Below are 26,287 nucleotides of genomic sequence, written 5' to 3'. Positions count from 1 at the left end.
CCGGCTTAATCAGATGCAAGCTCTATACAGAATTAGGTACAAAATTCGATACATAATCAAAGGGTTGGATAGATATCTCAATGGGGCCATGGTTAGAACAAAAATAGGAATAATAAATAGGGTCAATGAGCACCGGGTCAAGGTGAGAACAAAACAAAAGCTAGACAGCCTACTCTAGTATACGCTGCTATGTGCCGAGAGGACAGAGATGCAACGATGTCATAACATGTACGTTTACTATCCATTCCCTACCATATTTTTCTTTAATTGACATTGGCTCTCCGCATTATTACATTTCCTGCAATATGTCTGATAAACTGGGGATTGGGGTAGAAAATACTACTGGTATTGTTACCAAAGTCATCCCTTTAGGAAAATCAATAGTTGTGGATAAGGTTTATAAAAGATGTCCATATGAAGTCCAACCAATAGCATCAAAATAGCTCATCATAGTATCACGATATTTAACATATCAAAGGTGTAAAGATCAATTTGCTTACAGACCGGAAGTGGACATTGTCGAATGTTGTCGTATCTTGTGTGATACTCCAGGGTCAAAAAGTTCAAAGACCCCAGTAATTTTCCTTCAGTGGGAACAATGTAGGTACGACCTCACCTATTACATTGACCGTCTCGTGATGGTAAACGTTTTCGTCAAGCGAGCCGAGTGGTCGACCTTCACCATGGTCATTGAAAGTTCTGACCTCATCCGAACAACCTGCATAGTACGTTAGTAAAGGTAAAACAGGTTACAAGTTAGGAGTCGACCTTTCAAGAATAGCAACACTACTGTGAGAACGTTTTGTCTCGATCTGAGTTGGGCTTCATTGGCGACGATATCTCATTGGCGTGGGCGTTCGTCTTGTAGGGGGTAGAGACGGTTCGCCATCGTCAAAATTGACGACTGGAGGTGTGATTGTCACTAAACTAGCTGTAAATACGGGTAAGGCAAGCACAACTATCGAACAATAGTATTGTTACGATGAGTAGGAATATCATATCCACGAGGACTAAAAGTACTAGTAATTATCGCTTTTTTATTATTAAGCTGACAAATTGGAGTGATTGTTTTTAATCTAAAATTACTAAACTAATTTAGCTAAGAACGCAACAGAGAATAAAATAGAAAAATAACTGAAGACACCAATGAGAGAGACAATACCCAGGAAAGAATCCACCTAGATTTCACTTATTATTATGAATTTGAATTAAATGATTTATTCACTTGTGCCTTGATTCGTAGAAATCCCTAAATTATATTAATATCTCTTTTGAAAGTAAGAACAATTAAATCTAGGTTGATTAATTGAAATCTCTTTCTAATTAAAACCCCTATTATCGTATTAACTCGATCAATAGATTCCCCTATTAGATTTGACTCTAATCCGGTAGATTTATGTCGTCCTATTTCTAGGATTGCATACAACTCCACTCAATTATGCTAGATCTACTCTTAAACAAATATTTTTGCTCCACTGAAATAAGCACAGTAAACATGAATTAATATCCTTAGATTATTAAAACATGAAATAAGCATACATAATTGAGAACAAGAATCAAGTATTTATCATGTAAATCAGAAATCAAATAATAAGATTCATCATAGGTTTCATCTTCCTTAGGTATCTAGGGAATTTAGTTCATAATCCTAAATAGAAACATCTAAAAGTTAAGATAACAACAAGACATAAAGAAACCCAAATAAGCTTCTAAAGAAATTAAATGGAGATCTTCAATCTTAAAGGAGATCCACTTCCGAGATCATTCCGATGGCGTTCTTCAAGTCCTTTCTTCAATCTTCTCTGTGTGTCCCCTTAGATCCTCTTCTAAAATGTATTTATAAGCTTTAGAATGCTTAAAAACCCTAAAAATTGGGTTTTTCCACGTAATAGGGAAGCAGGGTGCGAAATCGTCACAGGCTAGTACATGGGTGTGTGGCTAGCTCATGTGGAAATGCCTAGGCCGTGTAGATCTTGAAAATAGCTCTTTTTGCCCGATATTGGCTCGTTTTTCGCTCCTTTCACTCCCAAGTGCTCTCCTAAGTATAAAAACATGAATTTAAAGGATTAGGAGCATCAAATTCACTAATTTATACAATTAATCATCCAAAAATGCATTAAGAATGAGATTACAATATGTTACTTTTATAGCTTATCAAGGTGCTGAAAATCGATTTCGTCTATGATTGAGCAAAACTAGAATCTCATCAGCTATTTGGTTTCTAGTTTGAACCATGGTTTGCGTGTGGGCTTGATGAACAAATGGCTTTCTTTACTGCTGCTCAAGGTGACGCTTCTCGGTGGTTGATGGTCCGCAGACAACTGCTGTGGTAATGTGGGTTAGGTTGATTTTTGAAGGATAGTGGGGGACTCAAAAATGGCATCGATTAGGTGCTAGGGGAATGTAGTGGTGCGTGGGTGAGAGAAGGGGTTGTCGAATGGTAGATAAATTGATAGGTGCATAGCGGTGATAAGGAAAGAAAGGGCACTGTTCTGCAGTGAGGGAAACGGCGAGACCACAGTGACTTCACGAGGTCTAAGATCAATGGTGACGACGGTTGGCAATGGTGGCGACGATATGGTGTTAAAGAGTTAGGGTTTTTTGTGTGGAGAAGATGAGAAAACTAAGGGAAAGGGAAAGGAAGGGTGGAGGGGTTTGGGGGTTTTCTTTGTTTCTCTTTTTTTCTTGTCCGTTTGGGACTTCTTTTTTTCTTTTTCTCTTCCTAGGCCTGTTTGGCCATTTGGCCCATTTCTTCTCTCTTTCTTTTTTTCTTTTGGGTTTCGTTGGGCTTGTTGGGGTTTTGGGTATTTGGGTCTATTTTTTGGTTTTGGGTAATTGGTTTTTATTTAGGTGTTGGGTTGGTATTGAGCATGGGGTTTTTATTTGGGTTAGGGGTGTTGGGTGCTAGTTTGTGAAGAAAATAAATAGCACTTAGCACGGTGTGCCTAAGCCCCGATCGATATCCAATTCTTAGAAAATTAACAACCTTCATTAAATCCCTGAAACCTGATTAAATAATAATCTGGTTATTATTCATTTTATTATTTTATCTAAATTAAACTAAAATTCAATAAATTTAAAATAAATTTGGGTTGCCACCCAAAGAGCGCTTTTGTTTAATGTCGTTAGCTCGACGACCTGGAAATTTATTCAATCGGCCTTTCGAGGATTAATTCCTCAACCATGTGGACTTGAAAATTTTCATAGAAAGGCTTTAATCGCTGTCTATTGACCTTGAAAATTTTTCAAGATTCTTTGCTTTTGACCTTGACTGCACCATGTGAAAATTTGTCAGTAATAAAAAAGGGCCTAAACCATTTAGTTTAGAGCTTTCCTGCAAAGATTCTTAGTGTAGGGTCATAAAGTAATACTTTTTACCCTACCATAAATTGTTTACTGGTTATCTTTTGATCATGGTATGCGTTGATTTTATTCTTATAAATTTGGGCACTTTCATACGCCTCTCATCAAATTTCCTCAAGTTCATGAATACGTGATTTACGATACTTACCCGCAACTTCCAGCTCCATGTTGCATTGCTTAATTGCCCAAAACGCTTGATGTTCTAATTCTTCAGGAATATGACACGGTTACCAAAAATTAGTCGATAATGAGACGTATTTATGGGTCCCTTATAAGCTGTGCGGTATGACAACAATGCATCATTTAGTCACAAACTTCAATCTTTTCTATCTGGCTTAATAGCCTTTTACAAAATAAACTTGATTTCTCGATTTAACACTTCCGTTTGATCGTTTGATTGAGTGTGGTAAGCTGTAGCAACTCGTTGCACTACCCCATATTTTTCAAAAGTGTGTCAGTACCTTATTGTATAAATGTGTTCCCTGATCGTTTATCAAAGCTCGCGGTGTGCCAAACTTGGAAAAATGCAACTCTTTAGAAAATCTACTATAGTTTTGGCACCAGCACGTTGGGCGGCTTTAACTTCCACCCATTTTGACACATAGTCAATTGCAAGTAAAATATAAATGTTATCGAATGATGACACAAAATGCCCCATAAAGTTGATGCCCCATACATAAAAAATTTCATATACATGAATAAGTGTTAGATGCATTTCATTTTTTCGGCTCAAATTTCCTACCTTTTGACATTTTTCTCAAGTCTTACAGAATAAATATGCATCACGAATAATATGCGGCCAATATAATCCACATTCAAGTACTTTATACGTAATTTGTTTAGGGCCAAAATGTTCACCACATGCGTAAGAATGACAAAAAGTTAGACTCGATTTTACCTCAGATTCTACAAAGTAGCATCGAATTACCTGGTCAGAACAATATTTCCAAAGGTAGGGGTCGTCCCAAACATAGTATCGCGATTCACGTTAATCATATCTTTTTTAGATCGTGATAAATTAGAAAAGACTATACCTGTAGCAAGGTAATTTTGATTCTTTGCATAAGAGATAACATGTGGTTTTTTCTCGATTCTTTGCCGAAGGACTGCTCCTACGCTATGGTCACTTGCGTCGCATATTATTTCGAAAGGATAGTTCCAATTTTGTGGCTGAACAATGGGTGTCGAGATAAGTTTATATTTTTACGTGTCAAACGCATCCTTGCATGATTGGTCAAACTTGAACTCTTTGTCCTTCTGTAAGAGATTACAAAGCAATTATGCAATTTTTGAAAAGTTCTTAATGAACCATCTGTAAAAGCCTGCATGACCAAGAAAATAACGAGTCTCCCTCATAGTTGTGGTGTATGAAAGTGATTTAAGAATGCCAGCTTTTTATTTATCAATAGAAATTCCCTCAACATAAATAATATGACCTAGAACTAATCATTTATCAACCATAAAATGTGGCTAGTGTATTGCAAAGTCTAGAGGCATCCATCTGTAGGTGAACGTGTCAACTAGACACATAAACATCATCTTCTCTTAATCCTCTGGTGCCACAAGAATCTAGAAAAAAACCTGAGTAACCATCAAGACAACAATTACGAGATTTTCCAACAAAATGTTCTAACATATGGTCAATAAAAGAAAATGGAAAATGATCTTTTTGATTTAAAGAATTCAACTTCTTATAATCGATGCAGACTCTCCACCTGTTTTAGACCTAGGTGAGAACCATCTCACCTGTCGAATTCTCAATTATGGTCACGCCAATTTTTTTGACACTACATGGGCTGGGCTAACCCAGTTATTGTCAAAAATGGGATAGATCATCCCAGCATCAAGTAAATTTTGAACTTTTTTCCTTAACACTTCCAACATGGGCGAATTGAGACGCCTTTGAGTCTCTCTTTTGGGAATTGCATTCTCTACAACTGGAATTTTGTTCATGCAAGTCGAGGTACTCAAACCCTTAATGTTGGCTATCATCCATTCGATCACCTCTTTATAATCTCTAAGAATTCGTACCAAAATTTTCTCTTCTACCTTCGAGAGTTTCTCAAGATTATGATCGGTAAGGTATTTCTTTTGCCCAGAAAAGCGTACTTCAAATGGTCCAGAAGTGGTTTGAGTTCCAACTCTGGAAACTGCAAAATTAATGGTAAAAGCTTAGTTTGTGAAGGCGGCAATTCAAAGGTTTTACCTAATTTTTTTTGTAATTACAATGCTTCCATATGAGAATTCATTTCACAAATTGACTTTTCAACAGTCATCCACTCATCTAGTTCCTCCATGGCATCAAAATGTAGACTTCTGAAAAGAACAGATCGTAGTTCATCCTCGTCATGATATTCATAATGCAATTCAGTTAAGGGCTCAATTATGTCAACATTAGAAACATTAGAAATCATGTTAGGGTGGTTCATGGCCTCATAAATGTTAAATTTCACCACTTGCTTATTAAACTCCATAGTGAGTATCCCACTTCGTACGTCAATCTTCGTTTATGCGGTACTCAAGAATGATCTCCCAAGAAGCATGTTAGAAGATTTGGCTGAGTTGTCATCCTCCATGTCAATAATGTGGAAGTCTGCAAGAAATATTAGTTCATTTACCTTAACAAGAACATCCTCCAGCACTTCCTCCGGACACACTACACATCTATCTGCAAGCTGAATAATTACACCTATTTCCTTCAAAGAACCCAAATTAAGTAGTTTATAAATTGAAAAAGGCATAACATTAATTGATGTGCCTAAGTCACACATGGATTTTTTAATACCGACACTATCTATTTTGCAAGATATGGAAACATACCTTAGTCCTTACATTTAGGTGGTGTTTTCCTTTGTAAAACGACAGAGACATTTTCTTTGACACTCACACTTTTATTACCTAAGAGCTTCCTCTTACTCGTGTATAATTGCATATCGTGGAATTTTCTTAATTGCAACAAAAAAGGTATGTTGATTTCTACCTTTCGAAAGGTGTTAATGATCTCATTCTCTTCTCGCTCCTTTTTGCATTGGATGAGTCTTCCAGGAAACGGAGGTGGTTCTGCAAATAATTTTTGTGGTGTTGGCTCTACTCAAGCCTCTGTGTCAAGTTTCTTCTCATCACGAGTAGCGTCATGGAAATGACTCGTACCAGGTACGAGTTCTAAAACCTTCCCACTCCTCAATGTCATAGCACTTGCATTGTGTCGAGGATTAGGTTTAATTTGAGACGACAGCTTACCTTGGGACTCCAAATGGCTAATCGTGAGCGCAAGCTTGCTCACTTGTTTATCTAACTGCTGCAAATGCATGTCAATTTTTTTGCTGAAACTTCTCAGTACTATTTGCTAGCCTTTCCACTATGGCTTCCAAAGATGAATTTAGGGGTGGTAAATTTTTATTCGAAGGTAGCCTTTGCTGGTAAGGTTGATTGAACCGAGGATTCAACCCAAAACTTATATTTGGGTGATCTTTCCATCCCATATTATATGAGTTCGAGTAGGGGTCATATCACCTTTGGGGTAGTCTTGGAAAGTTTCCGAAAACATTTGCTTGTTCTATCGAATCTTCATGTAAAATTGGACATGAGTCTGTTGGGTGGTCTGGCTTAACACAAACTTTGTACAACCATGTTAAACCCATTTTATCTATAATTAAATTTTGAAGTACGTTAGTCAGCTTATCAATTTTATCTTCTAGAGATGGAGAACTTAACCCATAAACTTGTCTCGTGGGTTCTGTTGCCGATTAAAATTGTTGAGAGCTTGTAGCCATCGTCAAAATCAACTCTCTCACTCTCTAAGACGTCATATTAACAAGTGCCCCCAACTTGCAATATCTATCATTTTCATTTCCATTAAGAGTAACCCCTCATAGAAATACTGCAAGAGTGACTGTTCGGTCAGTCCATGTTGTGGGCAACTTGTACACAATTTTTTTGTACCGCTCCTAGTAATCGTAGAGCGATTCAGTCTCCTGTTGGCAGATTCCTACAATGTCCCTCCTTAGTTCGACTACTCGAGCTGTTGGAAAGAACTTGTCAAGAAATAAACAAGACATGTTAGACCATGTATTGATAGATCCCAGAGGTAAATAAAATAGTTATTCTCTAGCAGATTCGCCTAATGAGAAAGGAAAAACACAAAGTTTAATTTGGTCTTCAATTACTCCCTAAGGCTTCATGCTTGTGCAAACCATTTGGAATTATTTGATATGGGAGTGTGGATTTTCACTCTGTATTCCTCGGAAGGTGGGCAATAAATGAATCAAACTCAACTTCAACTTAAACGGTGTTCCTCCCGCTGGATAAATTATACATAGGAGCTACTGTGAGTTGGCGTATAGTTTGCTCTGTCTAATTTGAAAAATATATAGGATTTTTCCTATATAATTCATCACCTTTTTACTTAAATTTGTTGCTAAAATCAAATAATTGTTTAAGAAATTAATGAAATATGCGAAAATATGAAATTAGGACATGGAAATTATTAAAATGTGATTTTATGCTTTATTATATAGTTTTCATGCATAAAATGGCTTATTTTATATTAGTTTGAGCATATTATATTTTTAAGCTATAAAGTGGGCCATGCATGATTAAATTAAATAATAAATATAAAGTTATATTTAATAATTCATTTTAAATATTTCATTAATAAATTGGGTTTTAATTAATTAAGTAAATTAATTAATTGAAATGGTTAAAATTATATTATTTGGTCCTCTAAACTATCAACTACATTTGGACAGGTCTGAGAGTTTTCTTCTAATTACAAAACCGTCCAAATTGGAGACCAAGTCAACCCAATTTTTAGCTGCACATGGCTGATCATAAATCAATGTTTGGTTTAATTACACAAGGTCCTTGAAGAGTTAAAGAAATCAGAGATTTTCCCGAAGATTTGTTGGTGATCGAGTCTTAGTCCAGAGTTGTGGTGGCACTCAAATTGACCAAGAATCAAGCAGAATCAACCACATTTCCTCAATTCATGGTCGGCCATCCTTGGAAGAAGTTTCAAAAGATGGACACTTCTATTTTTAGTAAACTAGCTCCCTTGCCTCACATATAAATAAGAGCTCATTTCTCACTTTTTCAATTATCCCTCACTCATTCATCATTCTCTCCTCCCTCAACTCTCTTAGCTATCTTTCCCCCTCATGCCTATCATCATCCTTGCATAAGGATTTTTTGCAAAATTAGCCTCTTAAAGAACCCTTGGTCGACCATCTTGGAGAACCATCAGCAAAGGAGAAAAACAAAGAAATGAAGGAGCCTCGTCAGTCAAAGTCTTAGGTGACAACCACTCTGAATTGGGTTTAATCTTTCTTTTCTTTAATTTAATCTAAAGATGTTTGCTATGTGTTCTTTGTTTTTGTTTACAACAATGTTAGCTTAATTTTATTTAAGCTAGGATGATTGCTTTGATTAAATAATATTTATTTGATTCATGCTTATAATGTTTGTGCCTCAATCGATCATGTTTTCAATTAAAATCAAGTTTGTATTTCGTTCATACATGATTAGAATGCACCTAAATTAGCTGAGCGATCATGACAAGACGACGGCTAATGGACACATAATTGAAATGTGCATGCTCAATTTAGATCCTGACCCAATTAAATTGTAGGTTGCATAACAAGTTTGACCAAGCTCTGTTATCTGCATAGTTTTTAGATTTGTGTGATTAAATTTTTTCAAAGCTGACACGTCCCTGTTACTTCACACGAATACTAAGAAACCCTTAGTAAATAAGGATCATTAAAATGGTATTTACTAAGTAAAGGATTCCGAAAGGACCTAATGTGGTTTCCAAACTCATGAAAGATCGAGTTGCCATGGAATGTTTTTCTGAACGTTATTAAGCATGTTGATAATAAATTGAGTTTAATTAAAGTAATTGTCCTAGTTTATTTATGTTATAATTGTTGCAAATTGTGTTTAATTTTACTAAAATCTATTTCATTTAGTTTGCATACTTAGGATAATTTGCATTAGGGATCATTGCATTTAGTTTAATATATTTTAATCACCATTTTTCAACTAAATTGTGTTTTTATTTACCAAATTATTAATATAATTTTACAAATTAAGTGACTTAGCACACAATCCCTGTGGAGATGATAACTCGATACTTACTTATTACTTGATAACGACTGTGTACACTTGCACAAACTTAAGCGTTACACTCTACCATCTCATCAAGTTCGTCGAATGAGAAAATGTCCTTGGTGTAAGACATGGTATCAAACTCGAGTTTTGGTCGTTTACCATGTCGAATGGCTTCTCTTCGCAGTTTTCTGGTCAACTTCTCCATTTCTGGTACAAACCCTAGAGACCCTGGTTCTAATATGGTCATAAGGTAAACAAGAAAATTAGAAAGATATCTCCAATCCCCAGCAACGACGCCAAAATTTGATGGGCATCGAAACCACCAAAAATAACTCCTACAATTAAAGTAACTCTAAACAGTAGTAGGATTGAGTCCATATGGATTGAATATTATGATCAAATTTCGTGTTTTCCTTGTGAATAGAATTTCGGTCGAGCCGATAATCGTGGCAATAGTCGTGCCTATGATTCCAAACGGACCTGCTGAAAAATAAATTAAATAAATTAGGGGAGTTGGAAATGTCTAAAAATTAAATAATTAAGATAGCAGAAATAAGCTATTAAAGAAATCAAAAGTAAAAGTAAATTAGAAATGGATTTGGATTTTGCAAACAAAATTACAAAGCTTTAGCCCTAGACTCGATGAGTCCGGTCTCTAAATCGATCCTCAAAAATGAGCTTTATCCTTCAAACAATAAGTTGGTTATAGCGGTTAAGAACGTCCTAACTACCAATTCTTCCAGTTGTAGTTGATCCTGGTATGCTCTACAAACCAATCCTTATCGATTATCAAACCACGATACATGTGTTCGCGATTTAAGACTTCGCTAGCCTTGCATTCTGCAGAACCTAACTTGGATTAACAGCCTCAACCACATAGGACGTTTAAATCCAATCACTATCTCATTTGATTTGTTTGTAAAAATTTGAATACAGCATGGTCGACTCATCTCTCCAATTGTCCACCGAATCAAGTCCAACCCAAAGTGCTTTTTGAATTGAAATTAAGTCAACTTTAAGTGATGAATTTGTCAATCCCAATATTCCAGAGAGATAGTGAATACCAATTTGAAGAATTTTTAGTGTGGATACATTTATCACGATACTTGACCAAAAAGAATACCGGCCAAAAGCTAAGTAGAGATTTAGTAAATCATGAAATTAATCAAGCTTTGGTTGGTTATGGAGTAGTTTGAATCGAAATGGTGGCAGGTGAAAGGGGAAGGGCTTGGGAAACAATTAGGCCAAAATATTGAAATAGAAATAAAAGTTGGCAGAATGTCTGTACTCTTTCACACAAAGTAAGAAAGAAAATAAATTGATTTCTATTCAATTGGCAGGCAAATCAAAGTGTGTTTTTTCAAGTACACCACCCTACCTATTTATACAAAATCCACATACTAATTTTAGGCTTTTTTCACCTACCACTAACTACACAAAATAATTTTAGATTTAATTTACTAATTTTGGCTTTTACAAGGTCAAAATCTGACTAGCCTCTCAAATGTCCCAAATTTACTATTCAGTCCCTCTTCTCTTTCCCATGCTTCAATTTAACCCATTCTTTGCTTGTCTTTGATTAATGTGCCCGAATTTTGTTCCTGTCAATATTTAAACACAAAGTGCACCAATTAGCAGGGATTAATTTGAGAATAAGTCGAGTTTAACACATAAATTATGTAAAATGAACAAGCTATCAAGCACTTGTCATTAGCTGAATTCGCCTATAACAACAGTTTTCGGTCTAGCATATAAATGATAGCTTACGAGGCTTTGTATGGTCATAAGTTTTGTGCCCCTTTGTGTTAGGTTGAGTTTGGCGAGAGGAAACTTTTGGGACTAGAGTTGGTTTAAGAGACTGGAGGTAAGGTCAGATTGATTTAGAACAGGTTGAGAGTAACTTTAGATAGGCAGAAGTCCTATGCAGATCTTAAAAAAAAAGATATTGAGTTTAGTGTCAGCAATTAGGTTTTCTTAAAAGTATCTCCATGGAAGAAAGTTTTGAGGTTTAGGTGGAAGGGCAAGTTGAGCCTTAGGTTCATTGGAACTTATCGAATTCTTAAAAGGATTAGACGGATAGTTTATCAACTTGAGTTGCCTCCAGAACTTGATCATATCCATGAAGTGTTCCCCGTTTAGATGTTGAGACGGTACCGATCTAACCCATCTCATATTATCTCGATTAAGGAGATTGAGGTTGCACTAGACTTGTCCTTCGAAGAGGAACCTATTCAAATTTTGGATCGAGAGGTAAAAGTTTTGAGAAGGAAGTAGATCCCACTAGTTCAAGTTCTTTGGTGAAATCATGGCACCAAAAAAGACACGTAGGAGCCGGAGGACTCAATTCATCAATAGTATCATCATCTATTCAAATTAGGTAAATTTCGAAGTTGAAATTTCTTTTAAGGGGTAAAGTTTTCACATCCCAAATTTTTTTTATTGTTGCATGGTTGTAGCAAGATTGAGTTATTGGCTAGGTGGTTATGAGTTAGTGAAGTTATCCTTGAGACCCGAGTTTGATTCCCCTCTCCTGTGTAACTTTTTTACTGTATTTTTTCCCAGAACCCTAGTTGTGTTGTCCCTACCTAGAAACCTATAAATGTTATTTTTCATTTTTCTATCAACCTTATTTGCCTTATTTGCTCATTTTTGCACTCTTATTGTCGCCTCTCTCATCTTCCTCCTCTCTTCGTCCCTGCTTTTCTTTCTTTTCTTCTTCTATTGTGTCACCGCTAAGCCTTAATTTCCACCCATATTTTCTTTCTTTTTCCATCGTTGCCACCGACCAAATGAGTAACCACCACTGCTGCAATTTTCACATCATTGCCGCCCTTGAAGCTATTCAATCACCCTTCTTTCCTTTTTTATTTTTTGGTATTTTTGCATTCCAATCATCCCAGACCTAAATCGGGTAGTGTAAGTCTCGTTTATATATCAGATCTAACGTCGATTTCTTTCCCTTTATTTTCTATAATGGTCGAATATTGCTAGCGTAATGGTCGAATTTCACATACTAATTTTGGGTGTTATTTTTATTGAATGACTAAAATAGAACGCCTCGGATCAAAAGTGACATCAGAAGTTATTCGATTCTCCGTTCTAAATCAAAATAGAGTAAGTGTTCAAAAATTAAATCCGACCTGCCACTATTAATCCTTGTTTGGTTAAAACCTGTATAGGTGTTGAAGGCTAGTTTTTAATCGTGTTATGTGTGTGTTATGTACAAATCTGACCGAGATTTATCTCAATCTAAAACGTAGAAGTTGCGGATTAATGATAGCACTACGAATTTGCGTAAATCAGGTGTGGGTCCTAACTTTTGTATGTTTTTGTCACACCCTGGAATTTATTTACTAAATTGTGCAAATGTGTATCACAATGAAGAAAAAGACCAAGTGGTTTAGTGTGTTAATTAATTGTTAGAGGTCTCATGTTCGAATTGCCCTACACTCTTTTTATTTATTTTCTCATCCTAGCCACAATTGTTGACCATTCTAGAAGGTCAAAACTCCCCCTTCCCGTCCAAGCCTTTCAAAAAAAAATTAAATCACACAACCTTCGGTTGTCGCAAAGGGATTTTCAAGAGATAATTTCTAAAATGTTTTATTGGACCATCATCATGGCCAATGTAATCTTCAAGATTTGGCCATAACGTTTGGGCCGGGTTTAGGGGGTTACAGTTTTGATGTCTACTATAAATTGTATGATTTTTTGCAAGTTGGTCAAATGTTGTGTGTAATTTCAATGCATGGTCAAATGGCATAATGCCAACTGTGAATTGGTCGATTATGGTAAGACGTCGTATGTTGGCTGATAGCATTAAGTGACCCGCTAGTAATGGTCAAATGTTATAGGGCTTTAAAACGAGGTAATTGATTGTGTAAGTACTTTACATATGGGCTAAATGTGTGATTGATCAATTGGTTGACTAAACGCATGCCATTTTGTGACTTGTACCATTAAGTATGCTATTCGTCATTGTTACCGACTACATGTAACTATGCCTACTGTAATATATATTGAATGAATGTACGTATGCCACTAAATGTTACTGATTTCATTAAATGCATGAAAAACATGCCACAGATACTATTATACTGAATGTATGCAAAGCATACCACTGATACTGTTATACTAAATGTATGTTTAAGCATGCCACCGTACTGAAACTGATACTATTAAAGCATAACATGCTTCATTACTTACATGACATATTGCATCGCATGGGTTTTGAGATTTGATGGGTGACGAAAGAGTTCTGTGGAGTAGTGGCGATTTATTTGCAACTTGTCTGCAAACCATTGGCATTTAACTGTATACTGTTATTGATGGTTTATCCACATCGAGCTTCAACTCTTATTGTTTTTGGTGTTTGAATGACGGGTTCTTAGGAACTCGTGGTGTGTAGCGGATAGATGGGTAGGACGTTTGCACTGTTTTACATTCGGACAAGCCCATGCATATACACTATTTATTGAATTACCATGATCTATTATGGACATTGATATTGTTGGCTATGTTCTCTATTGTGATTGTTTGAATATATGTAAAACTACTGGTTTTTCTGTTAAGACTCACACTGAGCTTTTTATGGTCACCCCTTTAATTTACTTCTTACAGATAACCCTCAAGGTTATGATTGGACATGGCATTTGGAGGTCTCTTCTCAGATTTTTTAATAAAGCATTTTTAAATTTACTTATTTTTACTATGGTTTTATTTTGGGACTGTAATTTCGTTAAATATGGGCCGTGGCATGGGCTAATTTTACTTTGATTTTGCATACATGGAACATTGGTTAAAATTTGAATAATACTAATAATTGACCTAATTCGGCATAAAACACGATTTTTCAAACAAAAATTAAAGCCATCATTTTTTTCGCTGCGTAAGAATGAAATTTGGAGTTTTAAATAGTCAAAGTAACAAAATCAATTGAGTTTTTCAAATGACACAACTTTTTAATAATCTGGTTTTAAATCATAGCCGATCTAATAATTTGATGTTTTAATAAACCTAAGGCAACCACACTAAATTTTCTAAAAATTGGACAAAATAGAGGCTTTTAAACTAAACGATTTTATTAGGCCATTTTAGTGGCTAATAGAACCTTCAGAATTTGGCCGTAATGTCTGGGCCGAGTTTGGAAGGTTACAGATATGAAGTGTCACAATTGAACCGGTTTGATCTAACATTTAACTTTAATCAGATAACTCGCCAAATGACTTTATTACTTCATTTCGAATGTTTCTTATAATAGGAACCATAAACCTAACTTAATTTGACTTTTTAAAAATTCTATAATCTAAGAAAAGCTATTTAATTACCAATATTTCTAACCCCCGAGGCGATGCCTTTGAAGGTACTGCTTCCTCTGTGCATAACACGACACTGACGACGAATCTCAATCTAACACGACCTGGCTTGGTCCCTCTTCAACATCCTTATTCACCCATCATGTCCTGCAAACATAGGCCAAAATCCTGCAAGTTCAAAAGAATTTAGTGAGTTTCTCTACTGCAATACTTAAAAATAAACCCCATCTTGCAGGGGTAGCAAATGAAAATAAACTAAACAAGTCAAAGTCCCTGATCATTCTGGGACTAATTCCCTTAATCTGGAATGACAATCTCAAATTCCTTTTCAAGCTTTATCTATTGTCAGATAGATCATTAAGCAATCTTCCCCTGGTCAATCTTATCACTATTTGACTAGGTTGGAGTAGTTTCTCAGAAGTCTCACCAAAAATGCAAACTCTATCATTTCTTCACATACATTATCTATTTCATTCATCATCTATACCAGATATCCATCTACTCATAAATTTTGGTCCTTAACTACTAAATTTGATGGTCACTTACCAATGTGGATTCTCTTTTCCACCATATACTTATAAGGTAGTTCTCCTAGACTTCCATCTTAAGGTCCCCTTTTTGGTTATGCCTTCCTTGACGAACATTCTAAATCTAATTAGTCCTTGACAGACTCCTTTTTCTTGCTCCTGAAGGACTTGCTGATATCCCATCAGTAAGATTAACAAAAAGGAACCCATGCCACTATTGCAGTCTAAATCTTATTTCGCCTACACTCAGATTGAAAAGTTGTTTGGATAACCTCCTCGTAATTTGCCCTATTAGCGATACATTGCTTTTAAGGTATAACATGTCCATTTACGGTAAATCGTATTGGCCTACAGTGTTTAGCAGATTGTTGCCTGTGCGACCTTTTGAGTTTACTATTTCTCTTATGTGATGGTTCCCTACGGAACTAACTATATGGCAGTTATATCTGCAATAGTTTCTCCCTGAAGAGGAATAGTCTTGACAGACATAACTGTCACTTGGATAATACTTTTTAATGTCTCTTTTTGGTGGTTCTTAATGGTGGATTCTTATCTACGATCCTCAAATAAATTCTCTCTCAATACCTATATATAAGGCATTATTGTCACATTATTCCCATATTTAATTCTGCTAGGTTACTAACATATGCCTTACTGACTTCCATGTTCACCGTTTTAGCGAATTTTCCCCATTCTTATTACTTTTTCCCTTTTCTAGTGGATTCCTCAAACCCGCTGGCTAGTTATCACTTTCCAAGACTTGTATTTTTCTTCTAACCCTTTTTCCTTGTTTATGTGATTTTCCATGTTTACCGTCCTGGTGGACTATTGTGTATTTACTATCCCAATGGTCTATCCCATCTTTACTGTCCTGGAGAACTACCCCGCGTTTATTGTCTCGGTGAACTCTATACACTACCATAGCCTAACTATGGTCTTATACATCATGCCCATGTTTAATGTCTACGGACTTCCCTGTGATTACTGTCTCAGTGGACTACCCCGTGTTTATTATCCCGATGAACTATACTAGTTGCCATAGTCGAGCTATGGTCTTACACCTTAAACCTCTTTGAGGTGTCGCCCCGAAGGACCTTACCGTTGTTGTGGTGTCGCCCCATAGAGCCTGCAGACTATTGTTGCGGTGTTGCTCTAGTGAGCCAGTCGATTTCATTCTATTTCACATTTAACATTGATGCTCGAACACCGTAGTGTCACCTCCACAAGGCCCGAAGCTTTGTACATCATGGTTTGCACCTAGCAACATCGAATTACAGAATCTAACAGAAATTCCCTTTTCCCTATCTATCAGCCTAGTCCTCCAATTCGCCATTTCTAACCTTGATGCTCGAACACCGTAGTGTCCCTCCATAAGGCTAGAGCTTCGCACATCACATTTTACACCCATCAATACGAGATTGCGGTGAATGAAAATTTTGTATCCCCAACCCTAACTTCATCTAACTCGTCAATATTTATCCCTCCGTACTCCACCGTTATAAACATGCAATACATGCATTTCAATAACATATTATCATGGAGTATGTTACCTTTTAGACATGGAATCTTAACTATTTTATGCATACCTAGCTACATTGGCGGATAATCACATACCTATGAAATATCATACATGCTTAGCATTCACAATTAGCAAAGGTCATGCACCATTACAGAACTCAATACAAACTCATGACAAACATACACCATCCCAGGAAAGAAGTATTGAAACTCACCTGTTACTTATTTGCCTCATCTGCCTAGGTTTTTCAAACGTCAGAGCTTCCATATTCCTGGGAGCTAAGCATGACCACCAAAGTCATAAATTAAACTCAACATTCCAGTTTAAAAACTCAATTTCCAGAAACATGCAAAACCCTTCTACAATTCTGAAGATTCTTAACCTTATTTCTTAAATTTATGAACACTAAAAGACTTAAAACCTTACCAACGTACTGGATTCTCTACTTTTTCCACTCAACACTCATGATCATCGCTCCATGCAGAGTTTCCCGTAGTTATCTCTTCTTCAAAGCAACCAAGGAAGAAGATGGAGAAAACAAAACAAAATTTGAAAAGAATTCACCCCGGGAATTCACTTATCAACTATTGATAGCCCTTCATACCCAGTTATCAACCCTATAAAAACCATCCATTGGTAATCATTTTGTCTCCCACTAACAAACTAGTTGGTTCTCATCCAACCGAACCAGAATTGGAACTTAACTATGTCTAAATCATCCATTAAATTTTCTTGATTTTCAGTAGAAGTTGTTAACTTACAATTTCGTTCTATTTAACCCCTTACTTATTCCTAAATTCCGGGCTTAAAGAAAACTGGATGTGACACTAGTGGGACATCTTAACCATCTAATTGAATCATTTTCTCAATTCAACACATTATTTGAAATTTTCTCTGACATCAACTATCACGAGCTTGGATTTTAACCGAGCAAACCATATGGTCTTAGGTAGAGAATTTTCTTCAAATTGCCTAAGTTAGCCTAAACCCTCAAAGTTGAAGATGCTAAATAATTCTATGAAGCACTGAAGTTATATAAAGCTTATAAGCGAAACAAGTAGAAAATAAGAAAACTCAATAAATATTTAGAGTAAATGCTCTGTGTATATTGAATAATTCAATTTGAATGATACAAATGAGAGTGGAGAAGACTTCTATTTTAATGATACAGATTGAATTACATCAACATCTTACATTGAAACCTATTTACAATATAGAATGCTAACGCAATTTAAACTTCGTATTTTCTTATCTTTAAAATTCAAATTAACATATTAAATTACAAGGTATTGATCCGTTTACTGTGCCACCAAACTTCTAGAGGAGCCTCCTAAAATGTTCCAAGAATTATGCCAAACTTGGTGGGTCAAGTCGGCCCAACTTACTCAACTGAATAAGTTAGACCTATTATGCGCAATAATATATATATATATTTATATATAGGTTATTTTCCTTAATTCTTTCCTTTTTACTTTTCTTTCACTTTTTTGTTTTATAATTATTTACCCATATATAATATTAGCGCCTTTGAACCAACCAAGAAGCCCTCGACTTGTCTTATTTGGCCTCATCCCTGCACTAAATAAAACATAACTTGTTGCACCATTTTCGTATCTCTTCGACCATTATGAACATTTGCTATTCATAACCATTGAACACTTATGTAGCTGTCCATGTATGGGTCTAGGATTTTCACTTTAAATCTGAATGATTTTTTTTTAACGTAAAAAAGTGTTAATTCTTTTTCGATATATATATATATTTATTAGACAAATCAATTTAATATTTTTTAAAAATATGAACAATTTAATTGTAAAAAATAAAAAATAACACTATATAAAATTAAATATTTCTTTCCAATATACAAAAAAAGAATAATAAATACTATACTAAAAATTTCATAAATATCATTATAATTCTAAAAATTAAATTAAAAAAAACTTGGTCTTAGTCCTATTTTTCAATACTAGGCATCCTAAATTGCACCTTCTGCTTTTTCATAAGATCGAACTCATGAATGATAAAATCTGTTAAAAATTCTCGAGCTCTCTTTTTCAATGTATGCCACCAAGTAAGTTGAAAGAAAAACATCCTCCATTTTATTGTGAAGCCTTGTCTTCATAATTTTCATGGCTGAAAATATTCGTTTAGTTGTTGTAGTAGACATGAAAAGAGTTAGCACAAGACGAATAATTCTATAAAAAAAAGGATAAATACTTGACTTATTTTTCTTAACTAGCACTTGATACAACTCAACAACTGTAGAAGATTTTTGCAACTTCGTGCTTTGATGAGCATTAAGTTAAAAATAAAAGAAAATGATAAATACTACTTTCTTTTTCTCTCGGCAGTGTCAGCACTTTACCAGAGGAAGATAATTCCTTAGCAAAGACATACAAATCAAAATACAAGAATGTTACTAATCTAATATATATGGGTATGAGCTAAATCAATTTATTTTGAAATTTGACTTTAAAGTTTATATTGGGCCTCTAAGTTTAGTTTTTCAAGGCTCATCATACATTAATATTTGATTATTATTAAAGTTATATAATCAAAAACTGAAATATAATTTGTTAAAAAAAGTATAACTTTATGGCTTAAGGGACGAATTATATAAAATACAATTTGACCAAGGGAAACGAATGATATACAATGTAGACACAAAATCTCAAATATATGATAATTTATATATATAATTTAAAAATCTGAAAAATAATTTCAACATTGCTATTTTTATTACCATTCAACCAAGTCCTTACTTTGTTAGGAAATAAATAAATAATAAAACCTTTCATATAGTACTCAAATTGAACACCTGCTCTCAAGCAAAATAAAAACAAAGTTTTTTTTTATCATTAAAGCTTTGCTTAGTGGAGTGGATAGAAAATTGAAGAGGTAGAAACATAGGATGATAGAAAATATAATTTTATTTCCATCAGTGTGTTTTGTAGAAAAACTGTAAATATTAAAAGAAAAATCATTTTCTTTCTGTTTAGTATTTGGTAGAGTTAAAATTGAGAGAAAAAATAAAATTTTGAAAAATACATAGTTTTAAATTAGCTTAGACCTCTGAATATTTTCACTCTTCTTATCATTTCAAGTTGAAAGGATTGATTTTTATGCATTAACATAAAAATAATAACCTTATATATTTTCTTTGCTCTTACTTTTCTTCCCTACCTAACATATTTAATATATTTTTTTCTACTTTTCTACCCTCCTTTCAATTTTTCACTTTTTGGCTAATCAAGCAAAGACAAAACAAGTTAATTCTCACTCGATCACAGCTACCAAATAATCTTATTTTGTTTCTATACATTTATAATTATCATGTACATGTTGCAAATGGATTTTGGTTGGATTCAAGATTCCAAGAAGAAGAGATCATCAATGGCTTCTCCTCATGACTTTGTCCATTATTGATGCTAAATTCTTGTATTTCCAATATCTCCACTCTACGATTCGTCTTCTTCCTTATTTTAATGGCTATCTCTTGGGGTTTAAATTTCCCACAAACGCTTACCTTGCTCTGTTTCATCTCTATCAAATGAGTATCCAACTCTGCATTTCATCAGGAACATATGTAAAGAAACAATCAAACAAAATGTTTTGCTGACGAGTATAACGAGAATATTTCATCTGACCTTGGGTTTCAAGAAGGGCTCTTCTTACTTTTCTGTAACAACCGTTGCAGTCAATGTTGATCCTCATTACCATGCAGCAGAACTGATCCATGCATGTTTGCAGAAACATTTAAATATAAGTGGAGAAAATAAAATAAAATAAAACATCAAAAAGGAAATTCGATTATTATCGATGAAAGGTGTTGATAGTGGAAAATGGAACTTACCCTTTCTGTCATGAAGCCTGTAGAGGTGTTTTCTCAATAATGAGAAGAATGGGGTGTTTTGAACAAGTTAGAAAACTTTATGTTAAAAGCCAAGGATGATGGGAACTTTTTGAGATTGAAAAGGAATAATGGTTGAACTGCAGATTAATTAATTTATTGATTATTTATTTATTTATTTGGCATCTGATTCTGTAATGTGACTTTAATTTTGTTGGAAAATTGTAATATTTAGAAATTTGAGGCATATTCTCAATTGGTAAAGGTTGAGAGCTAAATCATAAAATTATGGTTTTATACTCTACTCTATGAGACCTTTACAACGGTATATCATATACTCAAAATGGTTGACTGATGAATGAGAAATTGATGCTTAAAGTAAGCTACTTGTGAATATTTGTTGAGTAAAAGAAAAACTTAGATTCCATATTTGATTAAATACCAAGTGTGAGATGTGTTTATATATAATAACCCATTTAAAAAGTAATTGAATGATTAAACTTAAAATCTTGCCTTATGCGCAAAGACGTGCAAATTGAAACCCATTGTAGTTGGGAACCACAAAGTGAAATGTCTAAATTTTTTTTTTCTGATCAATATATACAAAATCTGATTTTTTTTCTGATCAATATATACAAAATCTGATTTAAAAAGGATATATATATCCTGATTTGATTTGATTTTAATCAAATTTATTTGATTGCTCCTTTAATGTAAATTTTGTATATTCATTTATGGATATTTTCAAAATTTCTCCACATTAAATTTAGAATTTTTTACACTAAAAAACTCTTAAAAATTGAGTTTATTTTGCTCTTGAAAATTCTTCTCTTTTCCTCTCAATATTTACAAACGTTCGGGTGATAGAAAAAGGCAAGGTTTGTTCGTTGATCTCTGCAAAGGTGCTACTACTTCGATCATCGTGTTGTTGTATCCTGGGAGACAGTCGACCAATGTTTCTTCAAGTATCGTAGGAGCGGCTGAATCTGTATTGAAGAAACTGTGTAAAACAAGCCTCAACATCTAGTAAAATTCGATTCTTTATTCGATTTCCGGTTTTCTAATCTTGTTTATTAGTTTATCGTATTTGATATTTTAAATACAAATTATTTATTTTATTTTATTTTATATAAATAATTATTTATTTATATATATATTCGTTAACGTGTTTCGTCCAACAAATTTTTTATAATTTTGTCGATTGAATTAGTATGACTCAGTTTGTTATACAAAACTGGATGAAGAAAATAATTAATGATATAGATTATTCATCTCTCACTTGTGTTCTTGAATGTGTATGTATGTCTGACGTGTGTTAGAACTTAGAGGTGAAAGTGAAAGAATCTATTTCTCTGCTTATTCCATTTCAATCAGGAAGGCATAACTTTTTAACTTTGTTCCATATTCAATTAAAGAAAAGAACATATAATTTTAAGAATAAATCTTGCTATATCCTTTAGGGTCAATCCATGAGATATTTATTCCATTTATAATTATTTTTATTCAACCAGAATACTTTAATGAGTTATGAGCTGCTAGGAATTTGCTTTACATGTTTTGTTTTTTAAATCTAATTTAATTCTGAAAGTATCTAAACGTTTTTAAATTGATACAATATTTAGAATTACTTATCTCAATCTCTAAATAGGAAGATAAACGCAATTCAACACGATCGAACTCTCGTTTGCCTACACTGACAACAATATCAATATCAACCGAACTAAAACTCAACCAACATTTTATGCTCTCTTTTAAGTAAAGTTATTTATAGTTTTAACAACCCACATATTCCATAATATTTTTATAGTTTTACATCATCTACTTGCACCAATGTAAACTTATTTCAAGGTTGGTTTAAGTTAAAAATCTTTAACTATTTATTTTTGTAAAATTGATTATTCAATATATTAATATATGCTATCTTTTAATTTTATATGGTAAAAATATTAAATTAATTTAAAATTTTACGTGCATGAGAAATATAATTATATTAATAAATATGATAATTTAATTATGAAATGTGGATCATATAAAAGTTACGGAATAATGAAAACCATTTTAGTTTTACATCGATGTAAGTGGATCCTTCTCCATTAAAATATTTACATGAACTAAAGTGAAACCTAAATACTTGTTAAAAAAATCTAAATATGTTTTCAAAACATTTCACTAATTCGAAAGCATAAATTTACACAAAATGAAATTAGGAATTAAAACATCATTGATAAGTTTTGATTGATAGTTAAATTTAAAGTTAATACCATTTAGGTTCCTCTTTATACATAATTCAAAGCCTCATCAATAATTTATATACATAAACTTATAGTAATATAAAATTAATTGTTATACTATACCCATAAAACTTATGAATAAAAGGGCCCAAGAAGATCATCAAGAAATATCTGATGGGACAGTTTGCAAGGCTAATGACAAAATTAAATAAAAGGTTTAGTGATTAACGTCGGTGTGCAGTTGGTGTAAAAAACTCAACCCAACCTTATTGAGACATTTAACAGTGGGGTTAAAATGGCTTCATTAAATTGAATGGAGCTTTTACATTCAGTCCGGCACAATAAAACACCAAATATTTTTAACTCACAAAAATACTTGTACTTTTATTTATTTATTTATTTTTTCTTTCAAAGTTAAACTAATTTATATCTCGTCCTTATTTGTTTTCAAATTTGAGAACCTAAACACTCATTATTTTTAATTTTATTTGTTATAAAGGAATAATTAACTATAAAAATAACTTAAAAATAATTATCATTTAATCTAATAAATAACTTAAATTGATTACATAATTAATTAAAATATTTATAATAATATATCAAAAATATATTTTAATATTTTATTAAATAAATTTATAAATTCACATATTTTAATAATTTCGTAAAAGTAAAATTATTTAAAAAACTTTTATTATATATCATTTCTAACCTAATGTTTTTTTATAGTAATTTTTTATTCTTATGTCACCGTTACAATTGCATTTGAATCCAAATGCACATCCCACCATTGCTTATAATCTCATTGTTACAGTATCTAATCTCATCACTATAGTAATTAATCTCACCATCACTGTTATTTTAATCTCACCGTAAGTAAACACACCATCCATACAAACTAAACCTAAGACCTCCTTTGGTTTAGCAATTAACACTAGTGTGGTGCAGTTGGGATAAAAATTTCCTACCAACCATACTGATATAGTGTTTGGATGAGATTCAAAAGTGCAATTAAATTGGTTTCAATCACACTGGCAGCCTTTAATTTGACCGGAGCTTTTACATCCAGTCCTACACAATAAAATAGAAAATATTTTTAATTGACAAAAATATCCATATTTTTGTTTATTATTTTCTTTTTATCCTTGAAAGTTAAATTAATTTCTGTCTCAACCTTATTTGTTTTCAAATTTGGGAACTTAAATGTTCATTATTTTTAATCAATAACTAACTATAAAAAATTAAAATGATTATTATTTTATCTAATAAATAATTTAAATAATTTAAATTGATTACAAAATTAATTAAAATATTCATGTATATATTGGAGGATACATTTTAATATTTTATTAAATGAATTTATAAATTCACATATTTTAATAATTTCGTAAAAATAAAATAATTTTAAAATTTCTATTATATATCATTTCTAATCTAATATCCTTAATAGTCATTTTCTATTCTCACCATTATAGTTGCATTTGAATCCAAATATATACTCCACCTTTGTTTCTAATCTCACTGCTACAGTATCCAATCTTATATCTCGTCGCCGTTGTTTTTTAATCTCACTGGAAGTAAATACACCGCTCATCCAAATTAAGCCTAAGTTGTCAAGGCTAACAACAAAGATGCATAGATCAATCCTTTTGGACTCTATACAAAAAGCAGCACACACACAATGGGAATACTCATTGTGATGGTTGAAAAAATCAGTTTTGAAAATGTGTTTTGTTCGCATAGCAAAATTTCAAAATTTCCATAAAATTCAGGCCTTTATGTTATCTATAGTAATAAAACACCTTACCAAATTTAGTACACATGTTATTTACTTAGCATGACTCATAGATTCTTGGTTTTCAACTAACACAATTTTTTTCACTATTTTCAATCTCTCAATTTGCTTAAAGAATGAGTTTTATTTTATGAACCGATCACACAATGATAACCTTAACCATGGAGGAGGAAAGCTAGTTCTCTTTCTACGAAAAAGAAACCTAACTCAAATCTCGATTACTCGTTAAAATAAAACTTATTTGAAATCTCATTATATTTTAACAAAGTAGGTACATTCGGTGAGGTGTATGTTTTTGACTTAGCGCCCTTAGTTCCTATTTATAGGGAAAATCCACTAGAGTTCTACAAGAATGAACAAAATATAGTATTTTAATAGAAAAGATTGACTCCCACTAAAAGAGGATATGGCTGGTGGCACACATTCTGTTCTTAGACTCAATGTCTTCGCATTACGGTTATACTAGGTTTAGGGTCTTTTCCATTTAATGAGTACAATATAATGTGTTATTCAGTCATTTAATCCATTTATATAACTTATCCAATTTAATAATAAATTTTTTTATTTATGAAATACTATTTATTTAATTAACTAAATCAAATTTAATTAATTTTGTCACTTGAATTATTTTCTTAACCCAATAATGGCAACTATACCGTATTATAATTTTAATAAATAAATTTAATTTTCTCATTCTTTAAAATTTTCTCTCATGTAAGTTCTTCTGAAGATACCACCTCATCTAGTTTAATAGATTTTGCTCAAAACTCATCGACAACTTCCATACCATGTGATTTGTCGGAGACCCATACTAGTGCCAAGTCAGCACCTTCACATGTAGACTCACAAGAAGTGTCAGACTTTTCTATGCCTCCAAACCCTGCAACTTCATATGATTTACATATTTCTTCCTCACCCGCAGTCTCTTACTCCACACGATTTGTTAGACCTATCCCCAGTCCTAGCGTCTCTATCTACACTATTAGGCTCTCGAGATTCGAATGTTTTTAATAATCCTAGGGTTTGTATGAATGGTTCAAATGATCCACCTTGATGCCAGCTTTCATCCAATTGAGGTTACAAAAAGTCTTGTATCCATTAATCCCATGGTGACTAGCTAGAGCTAAAAATGGGATATTCAAGCCAAAAGTCTTTAACACATACTACAGCAAATAGAGGAAACAATAGCTTCTTCTTTTTTTGGCGTTTAATAACGGGTCGCAAGAGCGGTGTTTCTGAGAAAAGAAATTGAAATTGGTTAAAAAGTTTTGAAATTGTTCAATAATAATAATAAAAGTGCTGATGGATTGGGTTTTAATGGCTACAACATGGTTTAGAAAACTTTTGAGATTCCGATTGGAAACTCAAGATGTATGATCATATTTATATTTAGTTTATCTAGTTATATTTTAATTTGTATTGAACCCATTAATTGTATTATTTAATATTTATAGTAAATATTATATATGAAATTGCGTTTAATTAAATTGTTATAAATAAAGTCAAAAGACCATTAGAATCTTTTTTTTTTTTCAATATTTTGTTAATATCAATTCAACCTATTTTTAATGGAGTCAATGAT

General features: G+C 33.2%; 1 protein-coding gene across 1 annotated transcript; it reads right to left on the bottom strand.

Annotated features, from left to right (window-relative positions):
- Window positions 1-20,087: 20,087 nt before the first annotated feature.
- LOC105798680 (heavy metal-associated isoprenylated plant protein 25) lies at window positions 20,088-20,804 on the bottom strand. The gene is made up of 3 exons (XM_012628841.2): window positions 20,686-20,804; window positions 20,480-20,561; window positions 20,088-20,396 (listed from the first exon to the last, which is right to left on the bottom strand). The coding sequence occupies exons 1-3, from the start codon at window positions 20,695-20,697 to the stop codon at window positions 20,164-20,166; spliced, it is 327 nt and encodes a 108-aa protein (XP_012484295.1). The 5' UTR covers window positions 20,698-20,804; the 3' UTR covers window positions 20,088-20,163.
- Window positions 20,805-26,287: the final 5,483 nt, after the last annotated feature.

Source organism: Gossypium raimondii, chromosome 9, assembly GCF_025698545.1.
Source record: "Gossypium raimondii isolate GPD5lz chromosome 9, ASM2569854v1, whole genome shotgun sequence".
NCBI classification, from domain to species: Eukaryota; Viridiplantae; Streptophyta; class Magnoliopsida; order Malvales; family Malvaceae; genus Gossypium; species Gossypium raimondii.
Note: the sequence above shows the minus strand (reverse complement) of the source record. Positions and strands in the feature narration are given on the sequence as shown.

Bases quoted from the DNA above. Each gene is read 5' to 3' on its own strand.
- LOC105798680 (XM_012628841.2), bottom strand. The intron at 20,397-20,479 runs GTCAGATGAAAT...GATGAAATGCAG, and splicing joins AGCCCTTCTTGAAACCCAAG to AGTTGGATACTCATTTGATA.